The sequence below is a fragment of the Takifugu rubripes genome, chromosome 13 (assembly GCF_901000725.2).
Source record: "Takifugu rubripes chromosome 13, fTakRub1.2, whole genome shotgun sequence".
Classification (NCBI taxonomy): domain Eukaryota; kingdom Metazoa; phylum Chordata; class Actinopteri; order Tetraodontiformes; family Tetraodontidae; genus Takifugu; species Takifugu rubripes.
The window spans coordinates 10,884,698-10,912,029 of NC_042297.1; the positions used below are offsets into that span (position 1 = coordinate 10,884,698).

Below are 27,332 nucleotides of genomic sequence, written 5' to 3' on the forward strand. Positions count from 1 at the left end.
CGCCGCCGCCGATGGATGCCCACATGATGTCTCCGTTTAATTGCACGTGTGAGTTCCTGGGCTGGCGTCCAGCTCTGCCAGACTCGCACGAGGAACCCCGATAAAAATCTGCCAGCAAAACTTTGAGCAAGGAACGGATTTAAGACCAAATGCCAACGACAAAGATGGCCGACATGAGACGTCCATGAAATGATGTTTAAAGGAGTGGAACCCCCTGGTGGTTGGTTGCAAAACTGCTTGGGACGGTGAAGGGGAAAAAAGGCTCCTCCCTTTTATGATTTCTCATCAGATTTTTCTGTTGATTTTGGCTTCAAAGTGATGGAGAAGCCTTGAGTGACAGCTGGGCTCTTCTCTGATTGGGCAGGCAGCTTTGAGTGGGCGGGGCCTTCAACAAAACAATAATTTCCCTCTAATGAGCATTTATCACGCTAGCATTTGTAGTGTGCGGAATATTTGCATTACTGGTATCAAAGTGCAACTTAAAGTTCTGGATGAAGTGTTTCTTGCTTTAAGTGTCAGCTCTGCCCCGAAGGGCTGCTGCCCTCCACCCTCCACACCCACCAGAGCCAGGACGACGAAGAGTGGGAGGAGGAGGAGGAAGAGGAAGAGCTGCTCATCATCGTTAGCTGCTCCTCCCAACCTCTGCAGAAGATCACAGAACACTGCAGGAGCCACCAGTCCAGGTCCCAGACCGTCCCCAACAAGAACCAACAGTTCTACCCCACAGCCAGAACATTCAACCTGGACGTTGCTGTACTGATGTCTGTGAACGCACCACTTCTCTTCCTTCATTATAATAATAATAATAATTTATATGTATTCAAGCCTTGACCCAATGTTTTCCTCCAACCCTGTTAGAACAACGGGTCCTCAAACTGAGTTACAGCCACAATTAAGCTGTTCTGTTGTGTTGTGTTGTGTTGTGTTGTGTTGTGTTGTGTTGTGTTGTGTTGTGTTCTTTTCTGTTCTGTTGTGTCTGACTCTTTGTAGCTGTGACACATAGAAGAACCTCACACTTCTTCTGAAATGAACTTTTTATTTTATTTTTATTCCATCACATTTTTATCAACATCTTTATTTTAATGTTTGTCTGTAAACATTTGTTGGAACCGACAGCACAATGATCATGGGGCCACGTTTAAATGGTGATCGACAACATTCAGAAATCAAAGGTGAGCTTTGATGTTTTTAAGCAACCTTCAGGGTCTCAGTGGCCCCGACGGCTGCACGCTGGCGACCATCGGCTGCACGCCGGCGACCATCGGCTGCGTCACGACTCCATCTTCACCGTCCTCGTCATCTTCATCCAGTGAAAAATGAATGTGAGGAAAAATATATAAAACCCTTCCTGTAAAATGGAACCTGTTTTAATGTCGAAGTGACTAAAATTAGTCAAGTTCTGGATTTAAATTTGTGTTGCTCTGGAAACAGAACTAAAACAAATTACAAAGATGAACTAAACTTCTGCAGATGAGGTTTAAAAATAACAACTGATGAAAGAAAATTCAGAGGAAAGGCTGCCTCAAAACTCTGGAAGTAAAGTTTCATCAGTCAATATTCAAACTCTGATTAGTTTGTTCTAATTATTGGAAGATCTACAAAAGGAGGAAATTATGGGATTATTTAATTGAACCTAGTCTAAAGGTGTCAATTATTATTATGGTTATTTATTCTAAATATGGTTTATGAATCAAAAGTTTAATGTTCTTTATAATCGAGATAGATTAAAAAAATGTTAAGGAATAAAAATTTTGTCTGGGAAAAAATGTTGCATTTAGTTTGATTCGTTGATAAATTGATAAATTTACGCTTCACCGGTATAAAACCGAATCTGCTCTGGGTTAATGAGGAGATTTGATTAGTGTAGATTTCAACATCGAACAAATTGGGTCGTTTTTCGTTTGTGATGAAAAAAGCATCGCGATCTCCAATTTCACTGTAAATTATTTTACTCTAAAATTGATTTTTAATTATGAAGCGAATTAAACTTTCGAGAAATATGAACATTCACTGTTGAAACGGCTCAGAAACCAAAATAAAATTCCATAAATTGACGGAACGAAAACAGTTTAACGAGCAGGAAGACGTGAGGAGAACAGTTTATATTTACAAACCGAACAAACAAACAAACAAAACAAACAAACACACGTTTCATGCGCAGCTTTTCATTAAAAATAATAAGGCCGAGCAATTAAAAATCATTAATTGAAAAAGTGCATCAGTTTCAGGTTCAGTTTTAAGTTTCTCGCGTAAACCCACGGTTTCGTGACACAAGCGTGGTCCCGCTTTCGGACCTGTTGGCTCATATTCAGGTCTGCAGACAGAAGGAGCCTCATTAATCTGCCACTTTTCTTTCAGACGCAGCAGAAAAGACGCAAAAGCAGCGGATCGTTTGTCTCCGTCCGAGCCGGAACTGACGGTCCAGACAAAACATTCGGCAATAAATCACTGGAAGGTCAGAGGTCAGCCGCTTCGAACGCACGCTTTGGGGGGTTTTATTTAAACATTTCTTTAAGAGGAGGGGGGGTAAAGTTCTGCAGATCCCGTCAGTGCACCGCCACGGCGGACTGCAGCGCCGCGGAGGCCGCGGAGGACAGCGGCTCTCCGGGCGCTGCCGGGCTGCTTTGGCCGGTGGCTGCGTGCGGGGAAGTGGGGGCTCAGAGACTGGGGGGAGTTAGCGAGGAAGGCCGGGATGTGTGCTGGCAGCCCCGGCAGGCCCGGAACCGAGGTGGGCGTGGGCTTGATAGGGACCGGGATGGCGGGGAGACTCTGGCCGCCGTGGCAGATGGACTTGAGAGGCATGCCGTAGGGGGAGAACTCGCTGATGGGCGCTGCCGTGTCCACCCCGGAGCCGTACATGTGCGGCCAGGCCGGACTCAGCTGGTTGTGGAGAGGATACGCGGCGGCGGAGAAGGCCGCCAACCCGCCTGGCATCTTGTACTCTCGGGCGATGATGTTCTCGATGGCGAATGGGTGTTTGAAGCTGGAGGGTTGGGGACACCGGTTCAGACTGTAGCCCGTCGAGACCTGGGGGAGGTGCGCGGCAGCGTGCAGCGCGCTGAGCCGCAGCTTGGCCTGGTGCTGCAGGTAATGCGCGGCATCGTGAGGCTTGCTGGGTGCCAGCGGGTCGGTGGCCTGCAGACCGCCCACCTTGAAGCGCTTCCGGCGGCGCAGAAAGCTGCCGTTCTCAAACATGTCTCCGCAGCTCGGGTGCAGAGCCCAGAAGCTGCCCTTCCCGGGCTGGTCGGGCCTGCGGGGGATTTTGATGAAGCAGTCGTTGAAAGAGAGGTTGTGGCGCAGAGAGTTCTGCCAGCGCTGAGTGTTCTCCCGGTAGTACGGGAACCGGTCCATGATGAACTTGTAGATGTCACTAAGTGGGAGCATCTTCTCCGGACAGCTCTGGATGGCCATGGCCGTCAGGGAGATGTAGGAGTAAGGTGGCTTTTGGTCACTGTACGTGTTCCTCCCCGGGCGAGGCATGGTTCTGAAAAGGCTCTTTGCCCAAACGTTCTCCGAGCGGTTCCAGTTCTTCAGCGCGCACCAGCATTAAGAGTCCGAGTCCCCGGTGCGCATGTTCCGCTGTCAGAGCGCAGCGCAGCGTCAAACTTAAAGAAAAGTTTGAAGAAGCTGCTCCAGGAGTCTGCGGCAGGTGCACCGCGGTGCGGCCGCTGTCGTGCTGCGCTAAACGGCTGCAGTCTCCTCCATGTCCCTGCCCGGGTCTGTCCCGGTCCGCGGTGACAGGAGCGGAGGGGAGCCGGAGAGGAGCTCCATTAATGGGACGTTCGTGGGTCACGTGAGAGCAGGGGGAGGGGGCGGGGAGGAAGGTGGCTTCGTTGCGCGCGCGCTCAGCACACACACACACACACACACACACACACACACACACACACACATACGCGCTTCAGTTCGGAGCTGCGACGGGAGAAATGCCGAGAGATGCCGGAAAACAGGCGCCTTGTCGGGAGGACTCGCACCGCCCTGGGACTGTGGAGGTATGTGTGTGGGGTCGTATGTGCGCGCGTGCGCAGGCGCGTGAGTCCAAATGATGAAAATAATGTTACTCGAATAAAATCAGACATAAAAAGTGTAATATTGATGATAACTGATATGACCGGAATCTTAGATTTTTTCACATTTTAGGTAAATAATTATTTTATTTACTGTTTAGCTAAATCAACGATGATCAAAAATGTAATAATGATTATTCAGTTTATTTTAATATTATTACAGATAGTATTTGCTGTTTTGCTGACTATTCAATACTAAATAGTTACAACAACAAACCGGGTCTAATCCCAGTGTTTCGTTAACGGGATGCTCGCGTGACATCAATTCACGTTACGCTGAGGATTTTTGTGCGCGCGCTGTCGTATGAGGGTCTGACCTTTGACCTGACAGCCGATAATTAGGAGGTGCGTTCAGGATGCAGAGACACGATCTGGATAATCCAGAGACACTCAGACTTTATATATCACAGTTTGAAATGCATTAACTCGGGAGTTCTTTTAATCGTATCAATAATATGTACATATAATTACAAATTCAAATAATATATATAATTATGATTAAATCTCATTTTTTTATTTATAAAAAAACATGAAATATATATATTTATAACATTTGATTGCATTCGAATTTTAATGAGGCATTTTAAACAGAATTCAGCTAAATCAGAGAATCTGCAACCAAATAATTATGCATTAATTAGCATATGTGAGCATAAAGGGATGAGAGGTGAGTAAGCACATTTCACTAAATCTGGAGCTAAAAACAAGTTTTATGTCATTATTCATATTGTTGATTTTGTTTTAATAGATCTATGCGGCTTTTAGCAGGTGTTTGTGTGCGTGTGTGTGAGAGAGAGAGAGACCCACTACTGTTCCTAATGTTCCACTCATTAGACAGAAGTCAGGTTCCTCCATGTGTCCTTCACACTAATCAACACTGACCAACAACAGAGCTTCTTTGCTGATGTTCAAACACAACACAAACACCCGAAGACCTGAAGGTCCCCTCAGTTCCAGCTGAGCTGCTTTGTCTAAGTGTAAGTGTAAAAGAGAGCGTTCCAGTTAGATTGTCTCTCCTTTTCTCTCTCTTTCTCCCCGTGTGTGCATGTGTGTGTGTGTGTGTGTGTGTGTGTGTGTGTGTGAGAGAGAGAGAGAGAGAGAGAGAGAGAGAGAACTGTTGAGGGCAGAAGTGTTGAAGGATGATGAGAAGCGTGCTGAAGTACCAGTGCTGCTGCGGCTGCTTTGCATTTTAACAACCCTGTAACACACACACACACACACACACACACACACACACACACACTCAGACATGAATCAGGAGCATGTCAAACATGTCAGAAGAGAACCAACAAAAGCTGTGACTGTGTGTGAGTGTGTGTAGGAGACAGAGAGAGAAATAAACCTCAGTTGCTGCAGGGGTCACATGATGATGATCTTCTGGTACAAAAAGAAAAAAGTGGAAAACATACTTAAAACATGTCTTATAACTGTAACGCCCCCTAACACACACACACACACACACACACACACACACACACACACACAATGAGTAAGCAGGGCTGTTGAAAGAGTTCCGGTCGTTAGCACCCAGCACGCTGCCTGTTCCTTCCCATCACGGCACCATAGGAAGCACCAACACCCCCAGTTCCACCAGTTCCACCAGTTCCACCAGTTCCATGAAGAGGTTTTATGGGTTCTTTCAGGAGCAGAATTGTTCCGAGTTCTGAGCAGATTCAGGACGTCCCAGTCCAGCCTCAGTGCTCACCATTAAAACCATTAAAGCAGCTGATGAAGCAAACTGACAGTTAACGAGCTGCAGCACCGCTAATTAGAGGCTGATTGGCTGATTAGAGCCTGTGGAGAGCAGCCAATCAGAGCCCGGCGCTCATTAACGGATGATTAGTGCAGCAGTGGCATCATTATTGAGAGAACAGTATTGATTATAGATCAGAGTCTTGGCTATTGGAACCTGAGTCCTATTTGCTTTCAGTTTTAATTAAAAGAAGACTTTCCTTCATCCTTAGTGTGATTGATTATTGGTGTGACTGATCACTGGTGTGATTGATTATTGGTGTGACTGATCACTGGTGTGATTGATTATTGGTGTGACTGATCACTGGTGTGATTGATTATTGGTGTGACTGATCACTGGTGTGATTGATTATTGGTGTGACTGATCACTGGTGTGATTGATTATTGGTGTGACTGATCACTGGTGTGATTGATTATTGGTGTGACTGATCACTGGTGTGATTGATTATTACCATCTTCTCGGAGAGCAAGCAGTCGCCTCCCGATGCGCCTCCATAAACCCAATGGAGTGGGTCGCACCTTCACTCAGAATATCGCTGTGGGAATATTTCACTTTATTTCAGACGTCCCAGTTTAGATCTGAGCTGACTGGGATTGATGGAATGAGGGGGGACCATGGGAAACGCTCTATTCTCAGCCCACCGCCGTCCTGCTGCAGCTTCAATAAATACACCAGAGCCCCGATACAGCAGCCCGACCTCATAATCACCTCCTCCTCCTCCTCCGCGCGTCCTCATCACCTCCTCCTCATCATCTCCTCCTCATCATCTCCTCCTCGCCCTCATCACCTCCTCCTCCTCACCTCCTTCTCCTCCTCCTCACTCTCCTCTCATCACTCCTCCTCACGGCAATCTCCTCACTCCTCCTCCTCACCTCCTTCTCCTCCTCCTCACTGCATCCTCATCACCTCCCGCCTCCTCACCGGGCCCTCCTCACCTCCTCCTCCTCACCCTTGTCCTCAGCAACTCCTTCTCCTCCTCCTTGTCCTCATCACCTCCTCCTCCTACCTCCTCACCTCCTCCTCATCAAACTCCTCCTCCTCCTCCCTTTCTCCTCCTCCTCACTGGTCCTCATCACACCCTCCTCCTCCTGCTCCTCATCTCCTCCTCCTCCACACGCATCCTCATCACCTCCTCCTCCTCGCCCCCCTCATCACGTCCTCCTCCTCACCTCTTTCTCCTCCTCCTCCTCACCTCATCACCTCTCCTCCTCCTCCCCTCTTTCTCTCCTCCTCCTCACCTCGTCCTCCTCACCTCCTCTCCACCTGCTCTTCCTGGTCATCACCTCATCATCACCTCCGTCCTCATTCTCAGCTCCTTCTCTCCTCCTCCTTAACTCTTGTCACTCCTCCTTATCACCTCTCCTTCACCTCACCAAACAAACTTCAAAAGTAAAAATACATGTAGTTGTTACATAGTTATTACAGTTACTACAGCGACTCTAAACACATTTTATAATCTTGCATAGATTCCCGGTTCATAGATTCAGTCTAATCTGCTGCGTTTACATCCACACAAGCGTGATCTGAATATCTTTAGTCCAGGTCAGCTGACGTTGCTCCGACTGACTCGTGATCAGAAAAAAGCGCTGTTTTCTCCTGATTGCTGCTCTTTGTGTCTGTACTGCAGCCGCCCAGCAGGGGTCCATCTGGTCGTCCGTGCAGGACGTGTTCCCGCTGAGGGTGGCTGTGCTGAAACTTCTCACTCTGACCTGGGGTTGGAGTGGTCACGAGCCTTCATGCTCGTTTCGGAGAGAACTGGCGGCGTGGTCACATGGTGACGACAGCCAATTAGAGCGGGCTGTGTTTCTGGGGTGCTTGTGAATGATGATAGTCTGGAGTGTCGTTACCAGCCTCTCAAGTCCTTCACAGATAAAAGCCGTTTGGCATCTGGGCTCCATCGGCGCCACGGCGGCTCGCTGCGTGCGGTCGCCGTCGGTGGCGCCGCTGAATGACACTATGAATATTTAATTAATAATTAGTCATGTAATTCCTCCTCAGGAGTTATTATCTCTCACTCCGGTTTGTGAATTTAATTATTAGCAGCCTTTTTGTTTTCACGTCCCGCTCATTACTGTCAGGATCGATGTAACATAAACTTCATTAAAAATGAAAGTGGGATTCCTTAATTACGGCGCCCTCGCCGGCGCCAGAATTAGCCAACTCAGTGATGTGCAAATGAGAGCATTATTTCAGAAACATGCTGGAAGTAGTTATGCTAATTCAGCGGGTTCACAGTGGCAGACCTTTCCACTCGCGCCTGCAGATTCATTAAACGCACTATGCAAATTTAATGTAGCAGCTTTAGTAATGCCTTGTTAATTTACACAGATTTATTGAGTCCGACTTGGAAAAAGTGCCGGTTTAATGAGGCCGTCTCCTCCGATGGCGGCCGGTGATCACTGAGCTTTTTAACCAGACCGAGCGTCGGCGCTCACATTCAGACGCTTTAAACGGGACGTTTGCTGCTGAAATCACCTCAACGGCTCCTCCAGGAGGAGCAGCGCACGCCGCCTCTGGGGGCCGCGCCTCAGACAACCGCTTCACCTCCTTCCGTCCCAACTTGGGCTGGTGTGAAAGGTGAAAGGTCACCAGGCAGAGGTCAGCAGTCAAAAAAGACAAGGAGGAAAGGTCAAAAGATCTCCAGGACCTCCAGGCTCCTCCGGTGCGTCTATAAGATTCGCTACCGTAGCGGTTTGAGAGGAGGAGTCAGGTGAGTCACCTTGATCAGGGCACCTGTGAACTCAGCCAGGAGTCCCGCCCACTGAACCAGACCAGCTGTCAATCAAAAACACACCAGCAGCTCCGCAGCATCGGCGGACCTGTTTTATCGTACACGTTTGGGTCTTCACAAACAGGAAGTGACCTCAGAGACGTTAGTGTCTTCTGGTCTCCTGGTGAACTTTATCAGGTTTCTGATGAGAAAGCTCCCCTGAAACACCGATCAGGTCAGCGTTTACAGATGCTTTTCAGCGGCCTCTCCTCCCCGGTGTTGGCAGGAGGCAGATTGGTGATTTGGTGATTTAAACCCAAAGATAACCTGCAGGAAATCGGGCCGGGCCGCCGCTCTCAGGGGGGCTTAGAGCCGTCTGGAAGAAAAATGGAAGAACTTCGGTGTTTCGGGTGGAGATTTGCTGTTGCCGGTCTGAGCTCAGACATAAATGCTCAGTAATTCCAGCCCTACTGATTGCTTCGCTCTCCACACGCCGCCGCCGCCGCTCCGCCGGCTCGGTCACAATAAGGCGGCGGCCTGTTGAGGGTCCTCTGTGGCGGCGGTGAGCTGGGGGGCTCCATTATCCTCTGAGCCTGCAGAAGTAAGAGCACATTACCTTCTTCATGGTTGTGATGCTGCAGACGCTCCTGCAATCCTCCCATCATCCCTCACAACCTTCCTGGTGTTTTGATTCCTTCATCCCGCCAGGAACTCGCCGTGTCACATCGATCACGCGGCCGCGCCGCCGTCTTGGGAGAGCCCTGTGAAGAGAGTCGTCAGAGAGGATGAATCTGCCGCATTTACGCTGTAATAAAGACGGAAGACAAAAGGAAATGATGGTCTTTACACAGCAAACCTGTTTGTCAGGGAAAATGAGGAAGAATGAGACAAAGAGTGGGTCAGGGGGAAATAAAAGGTGTGGAAAGACGCCCCCAACTTTATTTACACCCATAGAGAGACGACGCCTGAGGCAGAACAAGGGTAAAGAATCAGAACATGAAACCAAATAAAACAGTTTTCCAGAACTGGACCTGCCGCTCAGGCCTCCAGCTCATCAAACCCACGTTTACTGGTCGTGTCCGACACAAAGCAGAACCGGACCGATCCAGCCTCCGCCTCAGATTTGAACATCAAAGTTAAAGTGTTGCGTTTACTTTCTTCTCTGCTTCAATTTCTTTGGTGTATTTGCGGTTGAACTCATTTCCATCGGTGCTGCTGAATCAAACACAAACCGGATAATATTCCACGACTGGAAGATTAGCGGCTGGTTTTGTTTTGAGATCACGTTTAAACGCAGCCCCGTCTCGCTGGTTCCTCTCCGTCTGCGGTAATTAAATCCAAATCCTCCTCAAACACGTCCTGGACTCGCCTGGTCAGAACAGGCTCCACATTTGAAAGAGTCTTTTCCGGGATTAACCAGCAGTCCGGGGGGTAACTTCCCTGAAGCTGCAGCGGGAAAACAAGGGATGAAGCCCTGAATGAGCCTGAAACTCAGCAACCGCTGGGGCCTCTCAGTCACACCTGGCTGGTGTTGGGGACGCGACCGAGAAGCTGGAGATTGATTATTAAAGGATCAGCGGTGAGATAATGAAGTCACGTGATGGAATTGACTCACAGACGTGAGGGAAACGTCTAAATCCATTTATAAAAGGTGTTGGTCTGGGCTTCTGATGGCTCAGATTCTGAAGTTCATCAAAGTCAGGTCAACCAATCAAGAGGCTTCTGGCCCCTGCAGCATCAACCTTCTCACTGAGTTCTGACACTCCGGCTTCATGGACCAGGCGCTAAAGCGCGGTGGGTGGAGAAGATGTTCATCATCGTTCCGTCTGCGAGGTGCGTGCGCGCACCGCTCTGCGTGCGACTGGAAGCGGCGAGTGTGTGATGCATTCCTGCGGCCGGGAGGCGGGATAAGTGGGAGCGAACGCACAATCAAGATGAATGCTGATGGAAACTCGATGGGAGGCCACTCCATCTTAACATGGCCGTCCCGTGTCTTATGATATCTTATCAATTAGTTTCTCTGACAATGATGGAGTGGTCCCCCCACTCCTGTCCCCCTTCAACGCTGCGAGCCGTGTATAAAGTAACCTTCTTTCCATAATAATAGCCATTTGTCACTTCCTTAAGTGTCAGCGGGCCGCAAACAAAGTGGGATTTTCAGCGTGTGTGTGCAGAAAGAACTTCAGATTACAGCTCTGATGTGTTTCAGGGACCGTGGGACCCGAGACACCCTGCGGATGTCGAGGAGCGGCCAACGGCTGAAGGCGATGTTGGGGCCTGCAGATCAGGAACTGAGCAACTTTGAGGGGCGCGCTGAAGTCCCAGCAGGGTTCCAGCAGCGCTGCTGCAGCTAGAAGCAGCTCCTGTTCTGTCCTGGTGAATGGTTTGACTAAAACTTATGGCCTTCAGTTTTTGCTTCTGTTTTTTTAAAAATACATTCATCAGCTGCAGGTGTGTCTTCTTTTTGTTCCTCATTGCTGCTCTTTCTTCTCTTATTTAAAGCTTTTTTAAACTTGATATGATGGTTTGCTGCCTTGGATGGATCGCCATCCAAAAAGAGAAATAACTGAAATAACGTGAGGACATAGACTGATTCTCAGAGCTGTGTTTTAGGGTTCAGGGTTTAGAATCGTAAAAACTAAAACCTCAAGGCTAACCTGAACCTTAAAACCAGATCTTAATCCCCAAACAGGCCTTCGAGGATGTGAGGACCAGACAAGATGTCCTCACTTTGCTAGTAAAATGAGACAGTTTAGGTCTCACACACACACACACACACCAATAATTAAATAAATGTGTAAATTAAAAGGAGTGGAATCACTGAGAACAGATCGTTCCACGGGAGGTTAAACAAGCATTTTTAATGAGCTCATTATCATATAAGATGTGACAGATTGCAATCAGCTGGTTTCACGGGGTTGATGAAAACTCCATACCCCCCCACCGGCGGAACAAGTGCGTCCCACCCTGAGACTTTGCCCATGAATCAGGATGAATGGATGACTGACGTCATCTTTCTCCGAGCGTGAGCGCTGGCTCAGCTGTCAGCATGTTGTCATCTGTGCGTGACATGTCATCCACATTATCACGACGTCTTTTAACGTCCCTCTGAAGTCTGCCGGCACGGTTACAATAATCCAATAAGTCTAGCATAGAGTCACCGGGCTTGTCAGCAGTCCTGCTGGTCAGTGGCTGATTCATTAGTACAGAAGCCTTCGACAGCAGCCAATAAAAACAACAGTGAACCAATAAAAACAAAGCTTATTCTGCCATCTAGTGGATATTATGCTGAACTTTGCAGGGAATTACAGCAAGAGTTGCTCGGCCGTCAGATGCAGCAGAATTGCACTTTTATTCCAGTTATTTACACATCAGGACTTCAGAACATTTCTGCGATGATAAGTGTGTGTGTTTATCCAGTGATTCGGTTCTGTTTCATGATGACGGCGTGATTCAGTGATTCTATCTTTTTCTTTCTAACTTTTTCTTAAGCTTAAGTTGTAGTTGGATCACTAATTACCAGTGACCTGTAATTACCTGTAATTATTGTGCACCGGGCGGGGCTCAAACCTGAATGGTAACGCTTTATTTTGAAACACCAAACCGGAAGTGCTCATTGTGCTCCCCTCGTTCCAGTCGGGAGGAAACGGCGTCATTAGCTGCTTGTCTGGGTTGCCACCGTTTGACTAAATTTAAGTAATATCTTCGTCTTATTGGTAGTATTGTGATGGCCTATCAGTTGTACAGGAAATACCACTCTGGGAAACAGCCATGCAGGAGAGTCTGACGAGCTTATCCAGGTGACACGAACCGTAAACACGAACTAGCCGCTCGTCGCTTACTGAACCGGTGGTCCTTGGTTAGCTAGCATCAAGCTAAAGCTTAACTTGGAATTTAGTTTATTTACCGCCGCCCACGAGGGTTATGTAGCAGCCAGCTTTTATGTGTTTTGTTTGCAGAATAACTTATTAAGTGATTTGGATGATTTATTAAATAAATGCAATGGATGATTACATTTAATGTTCCAGATTCTGGAGGGACTTTGATCTCTCGCAGCGATAAATGCAACTAGCGGTGTTAGTTAACCTCGCGTTTCTACTGCTTATATACATAAAAGGCACGATTATGGGGAAATGAGCTCTTGGGGAAGGTCTCCGCTCTTCTAGTTTGTCTTTAGTTCGTCCAGATATTTGGGGAGGCCTCGTCCCGAGGGCGAGTGATAACGGACTAAAACGTAAAGTGTACAGAGTTCGCTTAAGCTTCACTAAAATCCCAGCTGTCGTTGGCCTCAGAGATCTGGATCTACTCTTAAAAGTGAGATAACACTGACTTGTGGGTTGTTTTACAGAAATGTCATACAAATATATACATTAGTTTGAAAAGTACCCTCCTCCAATCTGTTAATTTTATTTTCTCTGAAGGCAGAATACAGCGAGGAAAGCAGAACTGAAATGTTTCTACTGAACAGCTCAGCTCTCGGGACACATTTGAATTTCTCTCTTCCTTTAGTGTCGCCTCTGCTAACTGGAGATTGTAGCACAGTGATCAACGCCAACTGTTTTGAATTCGAAGCAAAGTTCTGCAGGACTGAGGCAGCTCCAATTGGCTGAATCTGTTTGTTGTTCCAGACTCAGCAGATCACCCCTCAGCTGGCTCTCCAGGTCCTGCTCCAGTTTGATAAAGCCATCAACACGGCTCTGGCTAATCGTGTCCGCAACCGTGTGACTTCAGGGTGAGTGCACGTGCTGTGAGAACGATATAAGACTGAGTGGCTCGTTTACAATGATAACTCGGTTTACATGTTTCAGTCTTTTATTGGATTTCTTCTGGGAGTGCGTAGGCATCACATAAGACTCAAAGTTCCTGTCTTTTTTTATTTATTTTTAAAATCTGGTCTCATTGGTTTTATTTCAGGGTCACTCCTTGCTTTCAATGATTTTTAATAGCTTTAATGACCAGGTTGTAAATCTGATTTCTCATAATCAGATTACTACTGCTCTTACTTGACAAATGTATTTAGATGGTCACTAGAATCAAATCAAACTTTATTTATATAGCGTCTTTTACAATCAAAATTGTCTCTAGGCTCTTTCCAGAATCCCAGGCCCCTGACCCCCAACAAAGCAACAGGGGCAAGGAAAAACTCCCCTTTAACAGGAAGAAACCTTGAGGCAGGACCAGGCTCATGTAGGGGGACCCTCCTGCTGATGGGGGGCTGGGTAGAGAGAGAGGAGAAGGGGGAGGACAGGTAGATGATAGAATGGAGAGGAAACCATGACCCAGTGGGGTGACAGAGGCCTGTCAGGTGATCATGTTTCTGGACCCCGGCAGCCTCGGCCTTATAGCGGCATGACTAAGGTGTTAACCTAATGATTAGACGACCCCTTAATTATGAATATTTGTCCGTCTATGATAGTAAACGGGACTAAAGGGATAATAAGCTGAAGATGATGATGATCAGAGTCTTTTGATCCTGTAAAACTGCTCCTGACTCACTCATACACTCAGTTTATGATCCAGAGGAGGTCGTGTAAAAAATTTATTTTTTAATGAAAGTTTTCCACGTTTGTTACGTCGCCTTCTCTGTCCGGATGCTGTGTGTGTTCACTCAGGAGCCAATCGGAATGGACTGTTGCTTTAATCGGGGGCAAGCCGCGGTTGGCCGCAAACATTAAATCTGCTCATGGTTGTTCTTCAGGCAGATGTTTGTCATCTCATCAGCAGCAAATTTAGGAATAAACTCTGCATATATTTGATTTCTGGTCGGTTCTCTAGCTGAGCGTGTGTCCGTCTGTCCCGCAGGGTTCTCTCAACACCTACCGGTTCTGTGACAACGTGTGGACGTTTGTCCTGAACGATGTGGGAGTTCAGAGAGGTGACCGACCTGGTGAAGGTTGACAAGGTCAAGATTGTCGCCTGTGATGGGAAGAGCGAATCCATGCAAACAAACTGGATAAATGGTGAGTTTGCACGGTTGATGTGCGCGGATGTCCACCAGGGGCGGCTGCACTCACCTCTGACGCTGTTATCTGAGAACCTCTGTGTCAACATCAGAGGACATGGCAGTAATATGTTGTTGGTAATGTTTTCTCTCTGCAGACTGAACTTTGACCTCTGCCACCTGACCCGGAGTGTAACATATAATTTATTACAGCAGTCACGTATGAGTGTGTGAGCGTGTGGACCAGCCACTGTCCCGGCAGCAGTTTTTTTTTATCAGTTTACAGGACGTTTATTTTCAGTGTGTTGTTTAATCTCCTTTAATAAAACTTATTTAAACCTTGTTCTCACAATCAGCAGATTTGTTAATAAATATTCATTTGAAAAAAAATCCCTGTTGATTCTTTGGCGTTGAAGTCGGCTGAAACCAAAGAGGCACAACTTAAGCTTTTATTTGAATGTCAGAAGTGTATAAAACTGAGTGTTTTTCTCCCCTCAGGAATAAAAAAAAAAATTACAAAAATGCAGAGGTAAAGCAAAAAAGGTATTCAAGTAGAGCCGATGTGTGTTTTTAACTGCATTTGTAAACGATTGTTTTTCAGACATCTGCTGGAAAAATACTGTGGGTTTCCACGGAGACGAGTCGACATCATGCATATATTACAATAAAGGGGTGAAGGAATCAGGCGGGCCGGCCACTGAGAGCGGCGATGCCTTCACGAGGTCATCGGCGATCCCCTCCATTCCGTGGCTGTGTGTGTGAAACAGCCCAGAGGGCCGCCGGGCCCCCGGCGGCTTCAGTCCGTAAAGCGCGGCAGGCTTTCTTTCCAGCGGCAGGCGGTGCACCAGCGGTCCCTGTGCTCCACCACCGTAACCTTCCGGCACTTCTTGCCTCGCCGCGAGGCCTCCTGCGGAGCAGAGGCAGTCGTGACCCAACACCGTCAGCTCTTTGGATCGTGTGGGTGCTGCAGTACTGACCTCAGGGGGCGCCCTGCTGCTGCAGCCACTGGCTCCACGACACTGATGGAGCGAGTGCGACCCTGAGAAGAGGAGGGGAGATAGGGAAAACATGAGGAGCGTCGTTTTTATAGTAGTATATAGTTAAACAACATCAAATAACTTAGAATTGCTGCTGACCTTTGATCTAAAATGTGAATGTTTAGCATACAAGCGGACACAGTTTAATTGAACCAATCATATTTACTTGTCTGTGGCAGCTGGTGGGCGGAGTCATCGTACATTGGTCAGATGTTGTGGTCACGTGACCAGGGGGGAGGAGCCTATCCAACAATTGGAAATATTGTGTTAGACAATTCATCATACAACTGATGTAAGTAAGACAAATGCTTTTCTATAATACCCCCCCCACAAAGCATGAGTGTAAATATTGTTAAAGGTGATCCATATTTATCGGCACCTCTGACCTGATAGGAGTGCTCTGATTGGACCAGCCAGAAGAGGCCGGAGGACGAGGGGGCGGAGCGGACTCAGAGCAGGAGAGGCCGGGGAGGGGGGGAGGGAGGGGGAGCGCGAGGAGGTGAGGAGGGGGCGGAGGAGTGGCCTGGGGAGATGGGGGCGGGGCCACAGGACACAGGAAGTGATAGCGGCGGCTCCCACTGGTTAACTTCAGTTGTAAGTAAAGAGTCCTCCTCACAGCGCTCATGCTCAACAGCGTCCTCTGTGGCAGAGAGATCCACACTGATCAATGAGCAAACCAATTTAATGCAGATAAAAGATTCTCCCAGAGAGCACAAATCAAAATATACTAAATCTACAGTGTTAACGATGTATCAATAGTAAGATTTTCAATGATTTAGTCCATCAATATTACTAAACAAACCTGATAGAAACAAACATTTTACATTTTAGCCATTGATAAAATGCTAATACAAAGTCTCATAGTTGTTTAAAGACAAAGAAAATCAATCTAAATATGTAAAGTTCACCATTTTTGTTTCACAATGTGGCACGTAGATGTTATTATGCAACTCCTATATGTCAATATGTAAAAAAAATATATACTGGAAAAAAAAGAAAAGTTTGATTTGGTAATTTGTTTGCATAAAAAAAATGGTAAATATAACTTCAAGTAACAGGAATGTTGAAAGCAATGTGGTGGATATATACATCAGTCTTTATTACGGTCAGTCAGTCAGTCCCAGGTCGTTCTGGGATGTTTGGATGATTCTTACCCTCAGGTGAGTTGTCCGGATGTGACGCTTGATTCCGACCACGGAGGTGAGCGTCTTCCCACAGCATGGCCACAGACACCTGTAAGCTGTTTCCCTAAGCTCTGTGGAGGATAAACACGCCATTACTCCTCACAGAGGTGGGCTTTTATTTGCCTCAAGCCGAACAAAACTCCGCTCACCCTGTGCTTTCTGACCACCCGGCTCTCGGATGAAACCTGATCCAAATCCATGTGCATGCCTCTTCTCAGGGGGGTGTGGCCAGACTGGAAGTGACCTCCGCCATTAGTGGAGAAGGGGTGGGGCTTCTGTTGCCATGGCAAAATGCCCATGTGTTCACTGTTATCTTCTGAGAGGTCCCCACCACCACAGTCATTTCCAGAAACTGAAACGGCAACAATTATTACCAATGCTACATAAGCTAACACTACTGCGGTAGCTTACTGTAGGCCTATCAGGAGCTGTACCTGTGTGTGAGTGGGCGGGGCTACGCAGCTGCGGGCTGCAGGACAGACTACTAAGGACCATGGCAGCCATCAGCTCATCCATGTCTACTTCCTGTGGTGGCGTTTGTCTGTGGGGACGACACAGACTGTTGTTAGGAAGCACACAAATGTTGGATGAGACCTTCTGAAGAGAAAATTAAATCTGACCTCTTGGGAACGCTGATGCTGGAGGACACAGGTCTGCTGGAGGGCAAGGAGAAGAGGCGAGGAGGTGAAGGATGACCTGTGCCGGGTGTTCTCCATGGTGATGATGTCACTGGACTCCTGTCCTGAGTAAGCCCACTGAGAGAACGCTTCCCAGACGTGTTTTAGTCAACATGCCTGTGTCAGTGGACAGTAGCCGTAAGTTTACACTGAATTAGGCAGCAGATCTATATGGCGACATCATCACAGAGCGTGTTATCACACTGCACCACTTGGTCATTACGTCATGGCCCGCGCTGCCGTGGCAATGAAATAAATCACAGCATGCTCTCCGGGTTTTACTGGAACTGGTGAGTCAGAGATGAGACGGGTGTTGTCAGCACGTACAGAGGAACCCCTCAGAATTAAACACGCTACCGGTCCATACAACATCACTGGGGCAGAGTTTTTAATTCAACTAGTGAGGCTTTATCAGCGATTTTACACCCTCAAAAAGTTTGATATGCATTAGTTCCTTTTTTAGATTTTTTTTCTTTTTCAGAATTCTGACGGAAAAGCTTCTAAATTTGATCTCAGAATTGAGATTTCAGAAGAAATGGAATCACAACTTTTTCCAGATCCGTCCTTGTGGAAAATCAACTGCAGCCAGAACATTTACATGCACAAACACACACATCCTTGTACTTCTATCTTTGTGAGGATCCTTAAAGGCCTAATGCATTCCCCAGCTGCTTACCCTAACCATAACCTTCCCAACTAACACCTCAACTTATGCTAAACCTAATTCTCTAAAGTGAACTTAAACCCAGGTCTTGACCCTCAAATAAGTCCTTTGAGTTCTAAGGACCAGCCAAAGTGTCCTCACATTTTCTTGTAGAATGAACATTATGGTGCTCAACATATATATCAAGTACAAAACACAACGCGCACCACGCCACAGCCAGGAATACAAGAACTAGTCAAACAACCAGATTCAGGACCAGTCATAAAAGTTTTCTCCTAAAACCCCCGAACACACACACAACACACACACACAACACCGCGGCACATCACAATTCTTTCTCTGTGTCTTTTTCCCTGGTTCAGATCTGCAGACAGCTCCAGTACAGCACAGTAGTAAAGAAACAGATCAGGCAGCCGGAAGAGAGTGCAGTAAATGTAGGAGGAGGACGAGCATCACCAACCTGCTCGGCTTTTAACAACAGTCACCAACTTCCACGGTTGCCGGTTCTTCCCGTGTTGCTTTCAAATGGTGGAGTTTACCGGATTGAGCGAGTGTTCTGCAAAGATCGGCGGGAAGGAGCCGCGCAACATCCGGGCTGGAGTCCAACATGGATCGGGAGGGAAAAAGGAAAACGCTTCGACGTTTTCTATTCTAAAACATGACAAAAATTGTCATGTTTTTTTCTTTGAACAGATACTTGAAGTTTATGTTGATTAGCAAGCTAAACTAAAAACACAATATAAACGAATTCAAATAGACAATTAACAACAGACGTTTAATGGAATCCGCTTCCCAGAACTCCGTTCCAGGATTTTTGTAGCAGCACTAAAGAGTTTTTTTTTTCTTCTTTTTTACTCACGGAGGCTCGCGTGGTAAACAAGGTGACCACGTGGGGAGGAGCTTAGAGCTGATTGGTTCAGCTCAGACACGCAGCGACACACCCGCGAGGTTCTGTTGTTTACCGACTTTATCGGTTTTAGGTTCTGCGGCACTCCCGAAGAAGTAGACCGACGCGGACGATGATGCACGCGTATGTGCGTACGCGTGTTTGTATGCATGCGAGTCTGAGCATCTGTGTGTGTTTGGGTGGTGTGTGTTTATATGTGATTGCGCGGGCGTGTCGATCTGCACGTACCACCAACGTGACGCCGCCTCGCGCTCGTGAGCTACGTGCGCCGTGGTTTAGACACCAATGGACGCTAGGTGGTGCTATAGCGCCCTCCCTTTGTCCTCTGCACCGAGCAGAAGTGTTGAAAAGTTCCTTCTGGATGAGGCAGCTATGGCGACGGTCATCGATCAACTCTTGATCTGTTCTTGTGAGTGTGATGTAATGTTTTAGACATAAAATATCGACTTTATCGCTGCAGGGACGCTCTCAGAGTGGAGAGAGTTTAGAGAACGTTGGGGAAAAAGAAGCGTTGGAAGGTCGCTGCACACGCGGAATAAATAAAGTCAAAATAATGTGAATCGTGATGATAATGAGCTAAAACAAGGGGCTCAGAGGAGCCGTTATTGGGGACAAGACGCGCCGCTGGATGGCGTCTGGAGGGGATCACCAGGCTCACCAGCTGTGTCTCTGTGTTCTATATCTCAAATTATCAACCAAGATATCAACCTGGTTTTCTGCCTCTGTTATGTTTAATGATTCTTTTATAACAACACTGAAACAACACACACACGCTTTTCTTTCGTCATTTTTATTAAAGATTTAGGTTCAACACATCACATTTTAACTTAAAATATTGTAAACGTAACCAACGCATATAATTCAGTAGTTAAATCTATTATTTATTGAACAAAGCTCAGAATAAAGTTCATATAGAGTTCATATCCAAACATAAGGATTCAACACATTGATGGATTACTCTCATCCGACTGTAACGTGGTGGGCGTGGCCAGCCCCGCGTTCATGCTTGATTGGTTGGCGGTATATTGACGTCATCAACCCCTGCGGCGACCTAGGGTATGTGGGCGGAGTCAAGAGGATTGGAGCTTTTTACATCTGCATAGGAAATGAATGAGAAATAATATTTCGAGAAGTAATAGTGATAGAGTTCCCATTGCATGCTTCTAATTATGAATTCAAAACTAATATTTCCCACTTTCTCTCTGTTGTTACAAACACCGCCTCTGTGGCCTCCAGCCATTGAACTGTAAAGACTTTTCATCACTAAACATGATGGGAAACACTGGTAGGTTTGTGCTTTATGGTATGAATTAGAACTTCAGTCCAACGACGCCGTGGAGCTGAGGCCAGAAGGTGAACCTGCGAGTATTTGTTTTTTTTTAAATTCTGAGTACAAACAGATGATATTTTATATGAATTATCTTTGTGTTCATAATGAAAAAATCTGCTTTCTTTAACTCTAGAGAGGGGTGAAGGTTAAGGGACACTGATTGTCTGGGACCCAAAGGTTTTTCTCTGACTGCAGCCACAGAGATGCCTGAACAAAACAGGCTTTTAGATACACTGAGAAAAAAGATCCAAAATTGTCATCATCATGCTTTATGGGAGGTTTTCTGATCTGATAACACAATAAAGAAATCAAATATATACATTTCTTGATGTATCTCTCTGCTTCATTATGATTCCATTTGCGACCAACCTTGATTGGTGTAAGGCGCCCCCAGGTGGCTCCTCCAAGGTGTGAAGGAAACGGTGTCATCTGCAGTTCAGGACAATAATAACAACAATGTAAAAGATCACACTTGTATCTCCACCTGCATGCTCTGTTTTAAAAACAGGAACTCTTCATTTCTGTTGGCTGACCTTCATCACCCTGGATCTCTTTGGTAGCTGGGTTTTCTTTGGTCCCTAAGGCTTCCTCCAGCTTCACCTGTCGGCCAGGTGTGCAGCTCAGCGGAGGAGTTGCCTTGACCTCTGTGTCCTGCACCTCATATGAGTGTCTGGGAAAAGAAATTGGATTATTGGATGAACTGTACCTTTAATTTACATGCTGAGTTGGCTTTTTCTAGCAGCCTGTCAACTTTAATGCAATTATTCTGCCATTTTAAGTCTGTCTGTGTGTTCTTCTTCTGTGGTGCGATGCATAACTCCAATGGTGCGCAGAGAATAAGCAGCTAACCTCCTGCAGTCGTTGCAGAGGGCCGTGAGGAGGATGAAGAGGAGGAGGAGGGTGAGAAGGCCGATGATGCCTCCTGACGACAGCACCCATGATGACCCCGTGACTTCTGCTGCAGTGGCAGCCATGTTTACTGAGACACAAACAGGAAGTGTCCTTGAGGAGGACTGGTCTCCAGATACTGATCTAAAACTGAGCAGGTCTGTTGGGTCAGAGGTCAGGACAGGTAGAGATGGAGAGGGTTCCTGATGGAAGAGCACTTACAGTCAAAATGGAGGTCAAACAAAGGAGCGTTAATGCTAAATGACCTCACACAATGAAAATTTGACCCACAAACGAAAGCTACAACAGTTATTAGCTTACGTTTTAATATAAAACGTTTAATGTTGATCACAGCAGCTAATAAACAGTGTGATTAAAGGCACAATCAAGATAATCAGTCAAATGTAACATTAGAATTAATGTTATTGGTATCTTTTTATAAGTATTGTGTTGATCCTGATGGTGGGTTGAGTAGAGAACCTACTGAAAGGCTGATCCCAGATCCCAGCAAACACACAAGGCTTCAAGCTGTTTGATTTCATTTTAATGAGCCTAATTTGACTTATTTAAATCAGCTGAGATGATGATGGTGTTCTGCTTCCATCAGGTCTGATCCAGAGTCCACTCACCTTACAGAAATATTATCCAAACCAAGGTTTTAAACCTGGGGCCTTTGTAGCGCCCTTAACGCACCTTTAAGTTGTATCTTTATTATTTATTTGAGTCATTGTTTATTACAGTTGCTGGAGGAAAAACCCAAGATGGTGGCTGGTGAAACATAGTCCTTCAGTAACATCCCAAACAAATGTGCATAAATGGCTCGATACCAGCGCTGTGTGACAGTCATTACTGAATACAAATATTAATATTGTACCAAATATAAATACTCTATTGCACAAACACATGCCTAGAGCCAAACTGCATACAAACAACTTAAGTCTCCACATTTGTACATTTAAATCTTCTTACTCCTGCAGCAGCGGCCCCTTGTGGCGATGTTAACACACTAATGGGACGATTATCTTTATCGCCCTATAAGATTTGAGATTTGATAAACTGCTGTTGTGAAGTGTGAATCTCTTGCCAGTGATTTTTCCTCTGGCTGAGGAAATGAGCAGGAAGCTATGTGTTTTTTAAATATTATCATTTTTTGTTTTTAACCTATAAGATTTGTTGCTAAATTGAACGCACCGGTTACTTAAAACAATGAACTATTTTTTTTAAAGTAAAGATCAGAAGCCCTACAAGGGCGATGGCCTACTACCCTCTACTGACCAGCCAACACTGCTCAACACTGAGGTCATGTGACTGACTGTTTACGTCTGTCTGATTGTAAACAAAATAAGCTAAAACGTTATGAACGGATGAAATGTGGGAGGTTTTCAGGGAAAGGTGATAATGGGCCAAGGAAGAGATGATTTTGGTGCTGAGCCGAATTCCTGGGGGAATTTGACAAATCTTCAAAGCACATAGGCTAAGATCAAAGCCAAGGGTCTCATAGAGCGATCTACTGTTGTACTGTTACTACAGGTGTACAACAACATGTGTTGGGGAATGTTTTGCTTGCTTCCCATTGCTTTTTTCCCCAGTTTTTACAGCGATGTTGACATGACATGAACATTTAGCGTTAAATATACCGTGATGTGGTCAAATGCATCATATTTATGTGATATTTCCTGCAGTATTGGCACGTTTCCTCATGGAACAAAGCATAGAATCTCCCAGTTTAAGAACATTCCACGTTAAGCTGGACAAATTGAATGAATAATGCCAATGATGAGGGAATGATGAGTTTTAGCAGCCTACCTGAGCTTCGGGAGCAGCTGTGACCGGCCAGGAGAATGAGAACTGATGACTTCCTGTTCAACAATTACTCATTAACTGTCTGAACAAACAGCTTAAACACACATTCCTGTAATTCTGTCTCTGTGAGTACTCTCACAGATGTTTTCCACAGCTCCTCACCCTGACCCGGACCATCCTAGCTAACCCTTGGCCCCAAATCTTTTTGTTTTCTAATAATACGTCTGTTCAGTTTTGGCTCTCGTGGTCTTCCAGTGGATGTGACTTCCTGCCTCACTTCCTGTTCCTTACTGAGGAGGATGGACGTTTGGTTGGAGGTGATGGGAAGAGCACCTTGTTGCTGTTGGATCAATAAAATCAATCAATAATTACAAAAAAAACCCAATTGTGCACATTTATTGCCTGAACTACCCCAATCTGAAAATAACCAGTTTAACTTTAAACCAGAAAAACCTGAATATCGCACACTCACACAGCCTCAAACACAGATGCTCTCACTCTCACTCGCTCAAACACACACACCTTTTTTTTTTTTTTACTTTTGCATTTCCATGCGCTCAGACTGGAGTCGCCCCTTCTTGAAGGTGGTTGCTGCGCAGCAGAGCGCCAGGCAGGGCACCGAGGTGCAGACCAGCAGGAGGCGCTCCTCACCGTACTGACGAACCAGACCGGGCCGCCGCCACAGGAAGTCACGGAACAGCGCCTCCTGCTGGACGAGGGTGCAGAGGGCCAGCAGGACGTGGAAGATCTGATGACCCTGACCAACGATGTCACAGTGACCAGGAAAGAAACACTCCGGGACGGGACCAGAGAAGAGCGCGGACAGCAGAAATAGCACAACCTTGGGGACAGAGGAGACACAACATGCAAAAAACAACATGACAACTGTTCAATTCCAGCGCAGTCGACTGAACTTTTCATTCTGATCGATGCATTTTAAAAGTAGCCCCACCTGCAGGATGTGCAGTGGTGCTGCAGAATTGCTCCACCAGCAGGTGGCGAGACGATAAACCACGGGGACGACTGACCCACACATGGGCCACACCCACCAGCAGTACCTGGCACACCATGTGGCAGAGCCGTCTATGTTGGAAGCAAAGCTGGGCACAAGGGCAGATGGTGCCGGAGCACCAGGCCAGAAGGGCGGCGGCCGGAAGGTAAACCTACCAGGAAATGATGTCATCAGTACCACTGAGCTGTCCATCATCACTAACAGTGGAAAAAACAGCACATGGTTCGACACCTGTCCCAGCATGCTTTGTGTCCAAGCGGTGTCAACGCTGTACAAGCACAGAGCCACGGCACAGCCGTACTGGTAGATGGCCACGCCCACACGGTCAACCAGGACGAGCGAGCGGCGGGCCGGCTCGGAGCGTGGCTGCAGGAGGTGAGCTGCAGCACTGCAACAGAGACGCTTCAGGCTGAGGACACGTCCACACTCAAGAGTCACAGTTTGACTTGAGCGACAATCACAGAAAAGCTGGTGAAAGTGCCAAATAATGTGAGAAGGTGCCGCTGTGAGGGGTCGGGGCTGACTCACCTGCAGCTCAGGTAGGTGACGGTGGACAGGTGGTGGAGAACAAGCGGCAGCGAGGACACGTCTACAGACAACCCCTGACCTTCAGGACCCTGCAGCTTGAAACCCAGGACCCCCTGAAGAGAGCAAAGGCCACAACACGGGAGGTCATACATAAACACTGGGTTAGCATCTTTCAGAGTCAGTCGGATCTCTTTAACGTTACAATAATGAGAAAAGCTTTTGATTAAAGGTTATAACATGATGGTTATGTTATTACCCCTCCCTGCAGGACAGCAAACACCATGAACCGGATCGCCACGCAGACGGCGGCCAGCAGGTGGCTCCACACGTTGATCGTCTCATTGTGAACCTGGAACAGGCTGAGGACGTAACAGCGCCACCTCTGGCCGACGGGCCGATATCCAGACACAATGAAGGGCTTCCGAAACAGAGGGGGCACCTCCGTGTCCCCCACCGTGGGAGGGAGGGAGGGCAGCAGACGATCCAGCACGGATGGGTAGGCGGAGCAGAGTGGGGGAGGGGCTAATGACACCTGAGGCATGATGGGAGGAGAGTACCTGCCAAACCAGTCAACATTTACAGTAGAGGTCACCTGTCTTTATAGGAAATTCATAATTTATTGAAGGGATTTAAAGAAAATCATATCAAAAAAGAATTTCACTGTAGCAGCTAAGACGATAGCAATGCTAGCAAGCTTAGACTCACAGTTTTTAGCTGACATTTACTAGCCACACCTGATGCTAGCAGTAGTGCATCAGTTGTTCTTTCAGAGACATGATTATTGTTAATTTCATTTTAGCAGAACGAAGAGAAACGTGTTGGATCAGATTAAACTCACCTGTTCTATTCATGAGCACAGCCGTGCTACGCTAGCACTGTTCTGTTAGCTTTCACTGATCTGGTCACCTCTCAGTCCTGCTGACCAGCCAGTGTCATGTGTGTGTCTGAGAGAGAGAGAGGGGGGGAGAGAGAGAGACAGAGAGAGAGAGAGAGAGAGAGAGAGAGAGAGAGACAGAGAGGAGAGAGACAGAGAGAGAGAAGAGAGAGAGAAGAGAAGAGAGAGAGAGAGAGAGAGAGACAGAGAGAGAGATGATGTCCACAATGTGTTTTTTTGTTTCCAGTTAATTTGACCTGTTTCCTGTCAGTGAGGATTTCAGACATCATGAGACTCAAATGCTGACGAGTTCAATTATCTGAAATTGAAGCTGGAACCAGCCAGAACCAGGACCAGGACCAGGACCAGGACCAGACCAGGACCAGGACCAGGACCACTGACATTTAGCATGTCAGTTATCTATTAAGTATTGTTCACATTTGATTCAATGTTTATTTTATGTTGATTTTTGTTGCATTCTTTGGAGGGATGATTCTTTTGTAATACTGATTTTTTTTAAAGAAAATAATTAAATTAATTGATTAGGTTTTGTCAAATATAAAATGATACAGTGGTTAAGTTCTTTTCTCTGCTTCTAATTAGATTTTTTTTTAGTTCATGTCTGTGCTTGTTTTTATTGTGTGCTTTTTATTTATTTTACTTTGAAATCACAATAAACAGAAAACTGTTTCATCACAACAGAATCTTTAATGAGCAACCAACCACAACAACCAAGAACTTTATTGTTGTTAAGGGGAAAAACATTATATGTTATATTGACAATATTCCAGGTCCAGGTCCAGGTCCAGGTCCAGGTGCTCTGGCTTAGCTGTGGCTGATCGTGGCTCGTACACTCGTGCAGCCCACAGCCACCAGTTGAAATGACGCGGTGTAGCAGTGACTGTTATTCTGCCGGGTCAGAACCAGGATATTCTGGTAGATTGGAACCGAGTTCAGATTATGGACTTCAGGCTGGCCAAGTCTGGGACCAGAGGAGAAGCGGCTGGTGCACTCGGCTTCCCACAGGGTGGTCGGGATGCGGTTCTTGACCGTGGTTGACCTGAGTGCACAGAGAGCTGTGAGGGTCCCACAGAGAGCTGACAGAAGACCAGTTCAAGACCAGTTCAAGACCAGTTCAAGACCAGTTCAAGACCAGATCAAGACCAGTTCAAGACCAGATCAAGACCAGATCAAGACCAGTTCAAGACCAGATCAAGACCAGATCAAGACCAATTTAACACCAGTTCAAGACCAGTTCAAGACCAGATCAAGACCAGATCAAGACCAGATCAAGACCAGATCAAGACCAGTTCAAGACCAGATCAAGACCAATTTAACACCAGTTCAAGACCAGTTCAAGACCAGCTCAAGACCAGATCAAGACCAGTTCAAGACCAGTTCAAGACCAGATCAAGACCAGATCAAGACCAATTTAACACCAGTTCAAGACCAGTTCAAGACCAGATCAAGACCAGATCAAGACCAGATCAAGACCAGATCAAGACCAGTTCAAGACCAGTTCAAGACCAGATCAAGACCAATTTAACACCAGTTCAAGACCAGTTCAAGACCAGCTCAAGACCAGATCAAGACCAATTTAACACCAGTTCAAAGGTTCAAGCGTCAGGTCTCCACTGCACAATAAATCATTCAGCCAACCTCTCACAACACACTGACCTCCATCTCCATGGCGACAGCGAGCGGCTGTGGATGGCACCAGCTCCTTCAGACAAGGAGGAGGTCTGCGAGGAGAAGGCCACCATGGCGTCACATTTAGGAGAAGGAGGAGGAGTTTAGGCCTGGAAGAGTGGGAGAATCCCCACAATGCACTGCAACTGATCTGCAGGAGGAAGCAGAATGAAAACGGCTGGACTGAGAGTTGTGATGGTAAAATGAAGATGCTCACCAGCAGAGCCACCACGCTGCAGCTTCTCAGCACCATCTTCCTCAGCATCTG

The 27,332-nt window shown here is 46.7% G+C and overlaps 5 protein-coding genes and 1 long non-coding RNA gene across 6 annotated transcripts; 2 read left to right on the forward strand and 4 right to left on the reverse strand.

Moving 5' to 3' along the window:
• Nucleotides 1–1,028: 1,028 nt before the first annotated feature.
• Nucleotides 1,029–3,739, reverse strand: LOC101064191 (forkhead box protein B1-like). The gene has a single exon (XM_003969591.2). The coding sequence runs from the start codon at nt 3,478–3,480 to the stop codon at nt 2,512–2,514; it is 969 nt and encodes a 322-aa protein (XP_003969640.2). The 5' UTR covers nt 3,481–3,739; the 3' UTR covers nt 1,029–2,511.
• Nucleotides 3,740–12,000: 8,261 nt separating this feature from the next.
• Nucleotides 12,001–14,823, forward strand: gtf2a2 (general transcription factor IIA, 2). Its single transcript, XM_029846377.1, is given in 6 exon segments — nt 12,001–12,278; nt 12,280–12,330; nt 13,159–13,272; nt 14,333–14,392; nt 14,394–14,490; nt 14,630–14,823. Coding segments are annotated over 6 exon segments (348 nt in total). The 5' UTR covers nt 12,001–12,257; the 3' UTR covers nt 14,635–14,823.
• A 40-nt stretch (nt 14,824–14,863) lies between these two features.
• LOC115251988 (zinc finger protein 395-like) lies at nt 14,864–18,329 on the reverse strand. Its single transcript, XM_029846077.1, has 7 exons — nt 17,582–18,329; nt 17,313–17,486; nt 17,127–17,233; nt 16,842–17,044; nt 16,663–16,761; nt 15,965–16,146; nt 14,864–15,409 (listed from the first exon to the last, which is right to left on the reverse strand). The coding sequence occupies exons 3-7, from the start codon at nt 17,206–17,208 to the stop codon at nt 15,268–15,270; spliced, it is 708 nt and encodes a 235-aa protein (XP_029701937.1). The 5' UTR covers nt 17,209–17,233; nt 17,313–17,486; nt 17,582–18,329; the 3' UTR covers nt 14,864–15,267.
• Nucleotides 18,330–18,899: 570 nt separating this feature from the next.
• Nucleotides 18,900–20,591, forward strand: LOC105417248 (uncharacterized). The gene is made up of 3 exons (XR_003890499.1): nt 18,900–19,349; nt 20,177–20,293; nt 20,404–20,591. It is a non-coding gene; the product is annotated as an uncharacterized lncRNA (long non-coding RNA).
• A 2,901-nt stretch (nt 20,592–23,492) lies between these two features.
• LOC101070136 (membrane progestin receptor beta-like) lies at nt 23,493–25,429 on the reverse strand. The gene is made up of 6 exons (XM_029846078.1): nt 25,340–25,429; nt 24,758–25,058; nt 24,502–24,614; nt 24,205–24,361; nt 23,918–24,124; nt 23,493–23,802 (listed from the first exon to the last, which is right to left on the reverse strand). The coding sequence occupies exons 2-6, from the start codon at nt 25,040–25,042 to the stop codon at nt 23,497–23,499; spliced, it is 1,068 nt and encodes a 355-aa protein (XP_029701938.1). The 5' UTR covers nt 25,043–25,058; nt 25,340–25,429; the 3' UTR covers nt 23,493–23,496.
• A 694-nt stretch (nt 25,430–26,123) lies between these two features.
• On the reverse strand, nt 26,124–27,156 carry LOC115252060 (interleukin-17A-like). Its single transcript, XM_029846374.1, has 2 exons — nt 27,053–27,156; nt 26,124–26,435 (listed from the first exon to the last, which is right to left on the reverse strand). Exons 1-2 carry the CDS (start codon nt 27,136–27,138, stop codon nt 26,201–26,203), a joined length of 321 nt encoding a protein of 106 aa, XP_029702234.1. The 5' UTR covers nt 27,139–27,156; the 3' UTR covers nt 26,124–26,200.
• Between the last annotated feature and the right edge of the window lie 176 nt (nt 27,157–27,332).

Coding starts and splice junctions, on each gene's coding strand:
- LOC101064191 (XM_003969591.2), bottom strand. CDS start 3,480: ATGCCTCGCCCGGGGAGGAACACGTACAGTGACCAAAAGCCACCTTAC.
- LOC115252060 (XM_029846374.1), bottom strand. CDS start 27,138: ATGGTGGCCTTCTCCTCGCAGACCTCCTCCTTGTCTGAAGGAGCTGGT. Junction 26,436..27,052: donor CTGTCGCCATGGAGATGGAG/GTCAGTGTGTTG, acceptor CTGTGCACTCAG/GTCAACCACGGTCAAGAACC.
- LOC115251988 (XM_029846077.1), bottom strand. CDS start 17,208: ATGGATGAGCTGATGGCTGCCATGGTCCTTAGTAGTCTGTCCTGCAGC. Junction 17,045..17,126: donor CCCCGCCCACTCACACACAG/GTACAGCTCCTG, acceptor TTGCCGTTTCAG/TTTCTGGAAATGACTGTGGT. Junction 15,410..15,964: donor CCCCCTCCCCGGCCTCTCCT/GCTCTGAGTCCG, acceptor AAAGAGCTGACG/GTGTTGGGTCACGACTGCCT.
- LOC101070136 (XM_029846078.1), bottom strand. CDS start 25,042: ATGCCTCAGGTGTCATTAGCCCCTCCCCCACTCTGCTCCGCCTACCCA. Junction 24,615..24,757: donor TTGCTGTCCTGCAGGGAGGG/GTAATAACATAA, acceptor TGCTCTCTTCAG/GGGGTCCTGGGTTTCAAGCT. Junction 23,803..23,917: donor GCAGCACCACTGCACATCCT/GCAGGTGGGGCT, acceptor TCTGTCCCCAAG/GTTGTGCTATTTCTGCTGTC.